Below are 12,139 nucleotides of genomic sequence, written 5' to 3' on the forward strand. Positions count from 1 at the left end.
AGCTCTCTGTTCATGCTGCCCTGTCTAGCATAATTTCAGAATCTGCCTAACACCCAAACGCCCACTGTTTAAATGTACTCTGCGAGAACGCACTGGCACAGCATAGAAATCAGTTCCATCTTGGAGTTAGTCACGCATTGCATCGCACAGATATAACTCGTCCAAGAACGCCCTGCAGTTGTCATCCTCACCCAGCTTCTACCCTATCATTTTTATCTTTGCCTGCCTTCATTCCTCGCCAACCTCTTCAACCTCAAAGACTTGTTACGCGCTTCGCATTCATCCCTTTCATATCCTTTCAACATGTATTCGTACGCGGACCAGCCTACGCCACCCTTCAACTCGCCCTACCAACAACACACATCACGGACAGGCTCCCTACTTGAATCGCCCTATCCTTCACCGGGCCGACAGGAGTCGCGACCCAACTACACACACGGTCTTGGTCTATATGAAGTACAGTCATTGCAAAACGGCCTGCCCCCATCACCTCAACCATCGGAAAGCTGGGGCGGTCACTATTCGAACGGTACTTCCACAGAGCCTACTGCAGACCCATATCTCTCAGGAGCTTTCGATCATCCAGTCTCTCGTTCGCCAGTGCCTTGGAGTTCCGCTCAACCCTCACCTCCTACATCTCCACCCCTATACAGTTCGCGCGCCATGTCTGCCGCCTATTCGCATGATGGATCGGAGTCTGCGGCTTACCCTGATGTAAAGATGGAGGCCCCGTCATGGAACTCGACAGTTCATATTGGATACGGTACAGAAGCGCCAGTCGCAATGGGTGGCCCTTCTTCGTCGAGGCAGCCGCCACTTACTGTAGCTCCGGAGCGGCTCAGCTCGAACATGTACCCGTACGAGACTGCATACCCATCGCCTGCCATGCCCAGATACGAGCCTGCGTCAGCGTACAATTATGACGACCATACCTACGAAAGGGCACCGTCAGTGGCCAGCGGTAGCAGCCCACAAACCCGAACCACACGAACCACCCGATCTACCAACACAATGTCGTTGGCAAACCGCAGACGTGCCCGCAACCGCAGACACACTGATCCTGCCCTTGCTGCATTTCACTGCGAACTTTGCCCCGACAGAGGTTTTGCAAGGAGGTACAACCTTAACCAGCACATGCTCACGCATGACTCGTACCGCAAAAGGGCGAATGTCTGCCCCCATCCTGAGTGTGGGAAACAGTTCGTGCGCAAGACAGATCTAGCCCGACACGACCAGAGCGTGCATTCGGATATCAGACCACACAAGTGTTCCAAGTGCGCCTCTGCCTTTCCTCGCAAAGACACGCTCCATAGGTCAGTAACGAGCCGAGCGCTTGTTCGTTTCATCTCACTAACAGATGCTTAGACACGAAATGGATGGGTGCCCTCGCCGCAACGAGGTGTCGCCGGAAGACACATGCTATGGGCTTTCGAAACTCTGACGTTGATTGAACTCAGCTGTCACGCGACTCTTCAATCGCTGGGGGCTTGGAATTCGAAAGCATTCAACAAATACGGTACGGAAGAGCATGCTGGAAGCAGCTTGGTTATGTTGAAGCTTATACGGTGAACGATGGCTTTCCTATCGCTGACTGGTTGGGATATTCTGTTTGTACTGCGTGGGTGGACATTTGCATTACGGCGTTTTGGTGCGCCTCAAAGAATTTGAGAGCGATAGACAGACTGCAGTTACGTAGTGAGGTTGCCCAGCTTCAGCGCATGATGGCCCCTCTCATTTACTAGGTGAACATGATCACGCTCGTTCACAACTACTTCATGACTCTTCTGCAACGTAGAAAATTCAAATCATTAGAAGCTCGTCTAGCATGATGCCTTGGCAGTCCAGAGTGGCTTCAAGGACGCCACCTAGATCGATCCCTAGAGACTGGCTGCAATAAGCCGGCACTGCCCACAACGTCTTTCTGCACAACCCACCTAAGACGGGGATACACGGGGAATCACTACCGCAAGCCACGAAGCGTGGCCCTTGTCAAGCAGGCTAAAACTACATGGATGCCATCTGTTTGTGAAATGTTGCAGGTTCGGTGCATATTAAGCGCCCTCGTTGTGAGCGATTTCGCGTAGGCCGCAGCTGACTGGCCAACGATACGCCGGGGCTGTGGCACGGTGATGCAGCTCGCGGACGGGCCCATGATGCTACTAATTAGACGCAGGATGATCCTTTGCAGACTATATTACCTGTCATTTCAGTTCAAGGGTTAGTCTGGGGCAGCTACAGCAACAAGGTAGTAGGCGGCTGTTGCTCATGGGATGCTGGAGCATTTTCGGCATGTCACACATCGCTCCCGACCCACATCGCATATACATATCGCATATTAATCCTGGAAGTTGTCTCTGCAACTTACCCGTGTACTTGAAAGACTAGTCGCATAGCGTCCTGACGGGCGCTTAATGTTTGGTCGTCTGGCCTTGTCTTATCTGGTCCGAGCTATGTCGGCTCGTTGGTTGTAGCCCTCGAGTGCGCTAGTCCCCCTACGTCACGGCAGCCAAGCTCCTCCCACCATGATCCCCCAGCGACCTCCCCCTTCTGTCACGCTCGTTTCGACGCGTCTCTTTTCGCTTACCCTTTCCTTTGCGCCAATCTAGAACCCGTTGCAATAACGGCCTTTTGCTGCCTAACCCGGGCTTCTGGGTCGCGCCCAGCCCGCAGCTGCACGCTTTTTGGCCCCTAACATCCTTCCCCTCTTGCGCACTGATACAGGTGATGCGATCAGCGTCTTGCTAGACATCATCGATTGGCACATGACGACACCAAAGGAAAGGGATTCGAATTGAGCGAGGAGGGCTCTGGTACCCGGCGCCACTCAGGTGATGCTCGTTCCATGCGAGTGACAGCACTCGTATGCGAAGGGACGGGACCTTCACATCCTATTTGGGCTAGCCGTCGCCGCTCGACCTTGAAGACATTTTCCATGCCGCGGGATCAAGGAACAAGTCACTGTGCCGGGCCGGACCCTCAACGCTGGCCAACACTATCTCGACTGAGACATTCTGCTGCAATGCACAGCAGTCGGGTCGCTGTTTAGGCCATTGCAACATCGGCATTTCTTCGCAATCACGTCCACATTGACTGTACAGTCTGCATGTATTGATGAGGATTGATGGCCTGCCTATACGAGCATCGCTTCAATCTTCATTGGATAATCCATGAACCCCATCACATTCTGGCGGAGCTCGAGCCTGTTTCCGCCGGGTCCCACGACGGGTCGTCTCTGGTGGTCATCGGCCTGTTGTACCACAGCTTCGAACCTCGGTCGTTGCAACATTGCACCGTGCTCAACCCACGCAGTACCGTTGACTTGGTCACTCGAACTCAGCAATATACAACCAACTGTGTGGTGCAACCCATAGCGTGCCTGCAATGAGCTGACCGGAAAATCCACGAGTAATCTAAGCAGTCAGCAGTCTCCCAAGCGACCTATAGCCCCATGTTAACGGGAAGAAAGGTGCAGTAGTTGGGTAACACTGTGCAAAACATGAGCAACCCCAGCGGTTGTTCAGCTACATGAGGTTCATGAATAAGGTGTCGGGGCAGAAGTCTCAAAACAACGTTGCAAAGAACTCGTTTCATGGCCCAACGACTAGCGGCCCAAATGGCTCTTCGGAAGTCCCCACCGTGGCATCGCCGGAAGACCCCGCCTGAGAAACCAAATTTTAGACAATCGTGATAACGCAAACGCGTGCCTGCGCAGCGTATGCGTAAGATGGATAGCTTGGGTTGCTCCTGCTGCCCATGACGCATATGCAGTCAGGTACCTGCTCGGTAGGGCTGGCGATCGCGCCTTTGCAGTCTGACAGGCCTGCAGGCGAATTGGACAGTCTACACAGATGGCAAACATCAGCAAGGCCACGATTCAACAAACCGTCAACGTCATCGTTTGTTGTGACATCGCGCTTGGAGTGAAGGACTAGAACTACAAATTTTTGTGCATTGCCACTTCACCAAATCATGTTCAGGTTGCTGGGAAACCACACACATGGCACTGGATGCAATACCACGCGATTACCATGCACGCCCTCCTTCTCGCGCCATGCTGTGCGAATCGCATTTCGCAAAGCGCTAAACGGCGCTTCTAGGGATCCAAGTCGATCGGTAAGGCGTTTAAAAAAAAAAGCTGGAGCTGCCGCGATGCTTCCGCTGTCCGCGCGAACCGCAAAACCCCTGCTAGTGGTGTGTGTTGCCGCGCCTTCACTCCGCGATAAACGCCGGCTCGCTAGAGTTGCGTGCAACGCAGCTAAAAACAACGTCACATCTTCGAAGCTGCCACCCCGCACCTGCGGTTCCTAAGATTTATACAACCTGGGCGGGGGAGCAAGAAATGCGCCCGGGCATAACTTCATTTTGACACGTTCTCTTGTTTCAGTACTGGTCTGTTTCGTCTTGCACTGAGCAAAGCCGAAGGTGCGTGAGGTCACAGCTGGTCAGACCTCCCTTCCATTCGTTCATCAGCAAATACTTTCTTCGTGTTCACATCGAGCAAGGGCATAGCGCTAGCGGCTTACATTGATCCGCTGGCCACTGTGGAGCAGACTCAGGGCTTATGACAATATCCACCCTGCATATGTATCGCGGCCTGACTCTCGCGGTGGCTTTGAGTGCCGGAGCTATACGCTTAGCGGCAGGCCGCGATACCCTGCAGAACCAGTGGAGTTACCTAGATATCAATCGGGTGTTTGTCCTCACCATGAGATTACAAAATCTTGTAGCTGGAAGACGCAGTACACCACATTCTTCGGTTGCAAAGTGTGTTTTCGCTTGGTGCATGGGTCGCTTCCGTGGTGAACTCTTCGAGCGCACATTTCTATAGCTCGTTCGGAGTACTACCTCTATCCTCATGGCGCCGAAACGGAGAATTAGGCCACATATCTCCGGTGTCCACTGGAGCCTCATCAAGTTTCTCTCGTGTACACTGCAAGCCAACCCTACGAATTGTTCAAGCTAGCTTACTATCTCCGGGTACGGCTTCCCTCTTCCCCAGCCAATAGCGCTGTAGAGCGCACGGACTTCCTACCGCATACAGATACAAGCCGGACTGTATGTGGTACTGTATTGTGACACTAATTTTATGCAAAACCCACCCCAAATTCCGGGAGCTGGGTACGCTTGAAATCCTACTGTAACTCTGATTACTTGGCAGGTTCCCATTACCTTCCATAATCGAAAAGGAAGGCAGCGAGATGCATACCTTTTGCAGTCAGTCCGCACATCGTGCACGCACACATCAAAGCTGATTCAACGCCAGGCACGATGGCTCAAACGAGGCTGAAAAGTATAACTTGGCTTTACGGAAAGCACTGATGAAAAGCGCTCTTTTCGTTCCAGGCTGTTGGTTCGAAAACCTCATCATCCTCATGACACTGGACTATTCCCTCCAGTCGTGTATGCGAATAATGTTAGCGGCATCTCTGTTGGCCGTCACAGGTAGGCTCGCCAGGTTCGGGGCCCATCTTCAAATAGTTAGGGCTCTTGGCAGACCTACGGCGTTTACCTTGCTTCGGTACTTCGGTAAGATGCTGTCCAATGTTGTAGCTGTCCTTTTCAATTATTGTAAGAGCAGCCTTGTTGAGTCTCAAGCGTCAAGCATCGGCGTCGAAGTGTGGATGTTGTCCGATAGCATCCCCCGGCCCCCTTTGCAATCTTACAACGTTGTGGCACAGCCAGATCGGTACGGCAGCTGGAAACTCCCGCGACCGCTCGCTTTCCCCAAACAGCTGTTCCTCCGAGATCGTTGACTCAGTGCGCGCGCGAAACTGCGCCGCCTGATCATGGCAAACGATGAACGCAACCCGAGCGCAGGCAGGAAACCTCCGCGGGGGATGAACCTGGACCTCCTCATCTCGCTTGCGGGGAAGCACAACCCTGCCTTCCTGCCGAATTATCGTATGAGCGTCGAAAACACAAATAACTAGACATTGATGTCGAGCTATGATGTTCGCATGCTGCATTTGAGATGACAACACATCCAGCAGACTGGTAGCGATCTCTCGGCGTTCACACACGTTGTCACACCAATACAGACCCGAGTCCTTTGACAGACAAAGCCGGCACGCACACATCCACGAGCCCCAGCGAGATGCATCTCGCAGGGTGGAATTTACCGAGCTACGCAGCTTCACTCGTTGATGAGGATCCAGCGAAACGAAGTTGTAGTGGATATGGTTCAACGCTCAAACCCTGTAGTACCAGTCTAACAACCCAACACAGGCAAGAGCACATATGCGACCGTGGTCACAGCCGGATCTATCCCGCCTTTGCAAAATCAGAAAAGGGTATTGTTGATTCTCTATCGTGTATGTGACCATCACCACGACGTGCAGCGTGCTATGCCTTCTTGTGGCCACTGATTACGCGCCTGTCGCCTGCCGATCGGCATCACACCAACATAGCTATCACCAACCGCCCTGCATCTAGCCCCATTACCGCTCATGGGATGAGACAAAAGATGGATAATTGCATAAATCGAGCGGGATGGTCGAACACGTATTGGCTTATCTAGGCAGGTGACAGTCGAAACAGGTAAATGATGGGCCGATTATACTTGTTAATGTTGGACGTGAATGGCGGTAAATTTACCATCCTAACGGTTTAGCCGTTCGCGCTTGGAAGACGCGACGGCCCACGGAAGACGAGGCTGAGCAAAGAGGTCGCCGGCATCCGAAATTTTCGTATTCCCAGGCTGTATGCTCCCGTGTAGGACAGTCCAATCTGGGTAAAGCTCCACACTGAACGGTACTTTTACTTCCTCCACTTGTACCGGTGTACAGTACCCCGGGCAGACAACTGTCGGATCCGAAGACGAGACATTGCGTCCTGGGCATTCGTCAGGTTCCATTGAAAAACACGGCCAAGAAAATAGGGGAGCTGGGTTAAGAGGGCCTCGCAGGGACAAGAGGAAGTGTAGGTAAGCTTCCGTGCCTCGCGGGTGAGGCTGCCATCTGGCAGCAGGTAAGATGCCCACTACCATCCCCGCAGCGGCAAGAACAAAAGTGCAGCAATCCCCTAAGATGCATGTACCGGTTGTTGTGAGGAGCACAGAAATAGGTCCTTCCAAGCCGTGGTTTCATGTCACTGTCACTGAAGTCGTTCTTCGCGCTTATAGGCGCACGGCACAAGCGCATTCTCAGCCCCCACACTATTTGACATCAAAATACTGGGACCTAGTATCACACCGAAACGACGCATGGGTTTTTAGTGAGATATGCTAGATACTGGAAGGTAATCACTGCGAAGCTGCCTGAGTAGTCCAGCAATCACCATTCACGAGCAATCAGCCGCTGCTTGAGCCACCGGCAGTATATATTGCTAGTCGCCACCACACTCAGGGTGACCCTTTGGTATCACATGCTAGCCGTGTGCGAACCCAACAAGACGGTAAACGGATCTCCTTACACCAAGGTATATCCATGAAGGACACCGAACAAAGCGAGTCAGTAAGCCGCCATTCGCCTTTTCGACCTTGTTTCGGCGCAGAACCATGACAGGTAGCCTATATGTGCGTGTGTGTGAGAAAGCCACCGTGAAGCTCGTCATTGTCACTTTTCTCGCTAGGTTTCTCCTGTTGGAGAAGATAACAAGTCCGCCCCGCGTCGAAGGAACGTTCACAATAGCCAAAGAGTATAAACTCCCTATTGCCTCTGCCACTAACCTCTCTGCTAAAAGTCCACGGGATGGTGCGGTGAAACACACACGTGCCTTGTTCCTTTCACGTATTGACCCAACCCATGCGTGTAAACCTGCTCCTCACGCGCTTCGCCTCCTCTACACGGGAAATAACATCCAGTTTGTTAGTCAACGAACTGGATTGTATTAGTCTGCATGGGAAGAGATAGGATGAAGAGTACGATGCTGTACCCATCCACTGCCAAAGAGCTTATTTCACCGCCAGAATCTCAGTCTCCGGAAACGGCGAAGTAGCTTTTCAACAACCAGGGCCTGCACAGTGGCGCCCCAGCACAAGCGAGACGTCCTTTGACTCAAACCTCTACAGCTTCTATCCAATCACCACATCTTAGCACATTGATGCGCCACTATCTCGTAACGACGGACTACTATGATATACATGTATACAGGTTCTCACATACGGTCTAGATATTTAAGCAGCGACTATGGCTGTCGTGGTATGGGTAGCAACGGATTCTTTGTTGGGTTATGAAAGCACTGCGACGATACGAGGACTTCCATGTACTAGCAGACATGTCTCAAGGCTATGCATACTTTATCACATCACATGCACGTCTATTCGAAGCAGATCATAGAAACAGACTAATAGTGACCAGGCAACAAGTCACTATGGACTTTCATCGGAATATGGTAGGGCGTCTTGATGCGAAGTTGTCAGTGGCAGCTGGACCTAACTGTCACTACAATTATCTCGCCCACCAAGTTCAAGTCCCAATGAAGAGCGCATGTGCTCAGGCAGCAGTTTGAATAAGAAGCGATGGTCTTGCTTCGTCCCCGACTGCGGTTAACATCTTCAGGCGGTTAATAGATGTCTAAGCCCCAAGTCTTGATGCTCGATCGATTTCGTTCGTCGCATGGAAACGAATAACGGATTTGACTGCGGAAAGCACTGGGGTATGCAAGTTATAAGTTCTAAATATATTACATGTTCAATTACATACTTATTGTACCTGCACAAGCACCGAGATGTGGTGTTGAGGCGGCGCAGCCAGCACCGCCTTGTCCGTGCCGCATGCACATTAACCGTGGTTCTTCCGTTTTGATCATCATTCGTAAATCTTTCGTCGTGTACTCTACACCTATCGCTTCACTCGTCGTACATGCAGACTTTCGCGAAGCGCTCAGATGAAGTCTCCACCACCAAAGCCACCGAACGGATTCGGCGGTCGTCCACCTGCTCCGCCGAAACCACCAGGTCCGCCAAAGCCTCCTCCGCCTGGAAACATGGGACCTCTTCCTCTGTCCTCCCTCAACGGATCGCCAGGTCCCATAGGGTCGTAACGAGCGCCTGGTGGTGCTCTCGGATCATAACCACCCTGTCCGCCTTGACCGCGGAACAACGGATCGTCGAACGTGGGATGCATACCGCCGCCGCCAAAACCACCAGGCCGTGGCAGTCCTCCTGCTAAGTGTGGTCGAATGGGATCGTTGGGCCCAAGACCCTGTGGATATAAGTCGTCGTGTCCGATATTGATAGGGTTGTTGCCAGGCATGCGACCAGGTTGCCGGTTCATGCCCAATTCATCATCGAAGCCAGGTATAGGCTCTGGCAGATGTCGTCCTGAGCCTGGCTGTGCGGCGAGAGGGTCGTGGAAGGGATACGGTCGCGCGGGCTCTGGCTCGTGAGGGGGTTGCCGTGGGTTGGCAGGCTGCCCTCGTTGTGGTTCCTGCCGGTCTGCTGTAGGGGTACGCTCGCGATCGGTGTTGCCCTCCTCGTACCCTGGCTTGTTGAGCCCCGGTGCCAGCTTCTGAATAACTGATATCTTGAGGAGCGAGCCAAGGTCGTTCAGCCTGCCTGGCGAAATGAACAGGTCTTGCAGCTTCTGTGACACGTCCTCTGTTGACGTGCCCTCCGACACACTGAAAGGTAGTTGTGATTCGGAGATGTAGTCCTTGGTTGTAACCTCGAAATGTGTAGTCTTGTCATCGCCTAGCGCCAGGGCGTAGACGACCGCTTTGCCTCCCAGTCTGTTAACCTTGACCAGGTATTCCATGGCTGATTGCGCGTGCGCGTATCGGAAGGCGTATGAAGACGATGCGTTCCATTCTTTGGGAAGTGGCAAAGGGTTTTCGGCGTCTGCATGCGCTTCTATGAGTTCCCGAGTTATGATAAATGATGATCAGAACAAAAAAGATGTATGCTTACCTATGCGCTCGTCCTCGCCCAGTCCGATCAGACGGAAGCCAACGGCAAGCATTCCAGCGTGAACAGCGAGCGCGACAGCCTCGGTTCCGTTCTTGAGTTGTGATGACTCGCCTTTTGGTAGCGACGTAGCCATGAAGAGGGCGAGAGAACCCGCGCTCAGCGGGTTGCCCGTAGTTCTTGCATCTACCATCTTTGCGGGCGCAAGATGTGTTGGGGGTATTTGAGGTCGTGTAAGATGGCTCAGGAGATTTGTAGAAATCAGTTGCAATCTGCAGAAGTGTCGTAAGAGAGCGCGTGATGGAGCATTAAAGCATAGAAGGAACAAATGTATCCATCATGCGACTTCAGGCAGCGACCAATGACGCGTGGGCGGGGTCTAATACGCGCTAGCACATGCCAGATCTCAATGATCTGCAGGTCTCACGATATCTGTTCATGCACGATGCAAGTGCCAAACTCGATAAACTTTCGACTGTACTACTTCCATGACATCACCATTGAACCAAGATGATACGAGAAAGCAAGTTATATTGCTGAGCGATAGAGCTGCTCAATGTGCACCCACACAGAAGAGAAAACTATGGTGCTACCCAAAAGACACGTGCGCCACACCACGGGGAATAATGTAGGACCAAGTACGCCACAGGCAATGCATGAAGAAACAAGTTGGCGGAAGTTGCAAGGCAGCCGATAGGAAGCCTATTCCGGCAGATCCTGAGAGTTGCTTGCTGCAAGCTCGTTCGGTTCAAGAAGGCTGCGATAAGCGTTAGCAGGCATCAAGCAACAGCAAGCGAATGGTCAACTTACGAGTACTGCTTGTACAATGTTCCCTCACCTCCTTTCTCCAGGTCTACATTGAAGACATAGTAGTTGCCTTCGCTGGTGACGACCATGATCTGAGGGCCGTTGTTGTTGAGTGCTACCACGTTCCTAACAGGTCCTGAAGATGAGCTCGTGGGAGAGCGCGGTATCTTTACCCAAGCAAAATCGCGCGACGGCTCCCAGATCTCCGCTACGGCGCTGGGTAGATATCCGCCGACGGTAGCAGCGAAGGACTTTCCAACGGTTTGCGATGTGCGCCGTATCAAGCTACCGAATGTAGGATTGATTGCTTTTCGCTCTGGAGACGATATATCCGCTGTGCTCGTACCGAACTCATCCTCGGTCTCTTGGCTCGTTCTGCTATTGCTCCGCGCATGGGATGCGCCCATGGGCTTGGTAGGCCCGGAAGAGACGCTATTACTTCTGCTGTTGGGCGCTCCTAAGCGGAAGATGTGGACAGTCTCAGTCGCCGATGATACGCTGAGCAAGGTCGACGTCGAGTTGAAGGACATGCTGTATATCCTCGCTGGTATCGAGCCCCTCCTGAACTGGTACAGCTTCTGTGCATCGGGTATGGAGAAGACACGGATGATGGTGCCTTTCTCTGATGCCGTCGCCAGCAGGGTACCATCGCTATTCAGCGCAATGCAAGATAGCGGAGAGTTGTGTGCCTCGATGACGTTGACTGCCTCCATCTTTGTTGCATCGTATATAAGGACCTCTCCACTCGTAGGTGCGATATGATCCGTCTTGGGCGGCGCGTGCGAAGGCGGCTGGAAGGTAGCGGGTGCGGCCTTGGTGGGTAGCGGATACACAAGGTAGTTGTTCTCGGACGATGCTGAGAGGGCGCATATTGCTATACTTGTTAGCAAAACTTTGGAGTGCCATTTCTCTCGACGTACCGTTAGGATTAGGCGACGTCTTCTCCGTCTTTAGCATCTGAAGGTTGCTTATATCGTAGATATAGAGTTCCGACTCGAGCACGACTACGATTCGTTTCCTGTTCATCCGCATCGCCAGAATAGCTGTTCGGAACGTCATCTCACATATGGTCGAGTGCCTCTTGACATTGTCAGTACCTGTATAGCCATAGTCGCCTGTCTGACGAACCTTGGTGTTTTGTATCCGCAAGACTCGTGGTGACAGTGTGAGTGCAACCAGCGATGTCGAGAAGAGCATCTCAAGGCTGGAAACATCTCCCTCGCGCGACTCAGACTGCTTGTTAAACGGATCGGTGGTATATATGCGGTAGCCGTTGGGTGTGCCTGCAGAGCCAGATCAGTACCCATGAAGCTATAAACAGAGATGGCGCATACCGACGCCTAGATGGCTGTGGTCTTGGTTGAATGTGACGAAATTCATGGCTGCGGTGTGTCTTGGACTGCGTGGTTCGCCGTACTGAGAAGGTTGGGGACTATCCGCGTGATAGCTCGGTGTAGCTTTGGGCAGCCGTTCGCGAGAGGTCAGCCC

At 52.6% G+C, this 12,139-nt stretch overlaps 3 protein-coding genes across 3 annotated transcripts; 1 reads left to right on the forward strand and 2 right to left on the reverse strand.

Moving 5' to 3' along the window:
* Positions 1-303: 303 nt before the first annotated feature.
* On the forward strand, positions 304-1,441 carry ALTATR162_LOCUS6295 (uncharacterized protein; the record flags this gene model as incomplete). The annotated part of the gene is made up of 2 exons (XM_043313916.1): positions 304-1,313; positions 1,366-1,441. 2 exons carry the CDS (start codon positions 304-306, stop codon positions 1,439-1,441), a joined length of 1,086 nt encoding a protein of 361 aa, XP_043169851.1.
* A 7,381-nt stretch (positions 1,442-8,822) lies between these two features.
* ALTATR162_LOCUS6296 (uncharacterized protein) lies at positions 8,823-10,037 on the reverse strand (the record flags this gene model as incomplete). The annotated part of the gene is made up of 2 exons (XM_043313917.1): positions 8,823-9,790; positions 9,848-10,037. The coding sequence occupies 2 exons, from the start codon at positions 10,035-10,037 to the stop codon at positions 8,823-8,825; spliced, it is 1,158 nt and encodes a 385-aa protein (XP_043169852.1).
* Positions 10,038-10,546: 509 nt separating this feature from the next.
* Positions 10,547-12,031, reverse strand: ALTATR162_LOCUS6297 (uncharacterized protein; the record flags this gene model as incomplete). Its single annotated transcript, XM_043313918.1, has 5 exons — positions 10,547-10,601; positions 10,655-11,525; positions 11,572-11,731; positions 11,780-11,934; positions 11,986-12,031. The coding sequence occupies 5 exons, from the start codon at positions 12,029-12,031 to the stop codon at positions 10,547-10,549; spliced, it is 1,287 nt and encodes a 428-aa protein (XP_043169853.1).
* Positions 12,032-12,139: the final 108 nt, after the last annotated feature.

This window comes from Alternaria atra (genome assembly GCF_907166805.1).
Source record: "Alternaria atra isolate CS162 genome assembly, contig: 25, whole genome shotgun sequence".
Classification (NCBI taxonomy): Eukaryota; Fungi; Ascomycota; class Dothideomycetes; order Pleosporales; family Pleosporaceae; genus Alternaria; species Alternaria atra.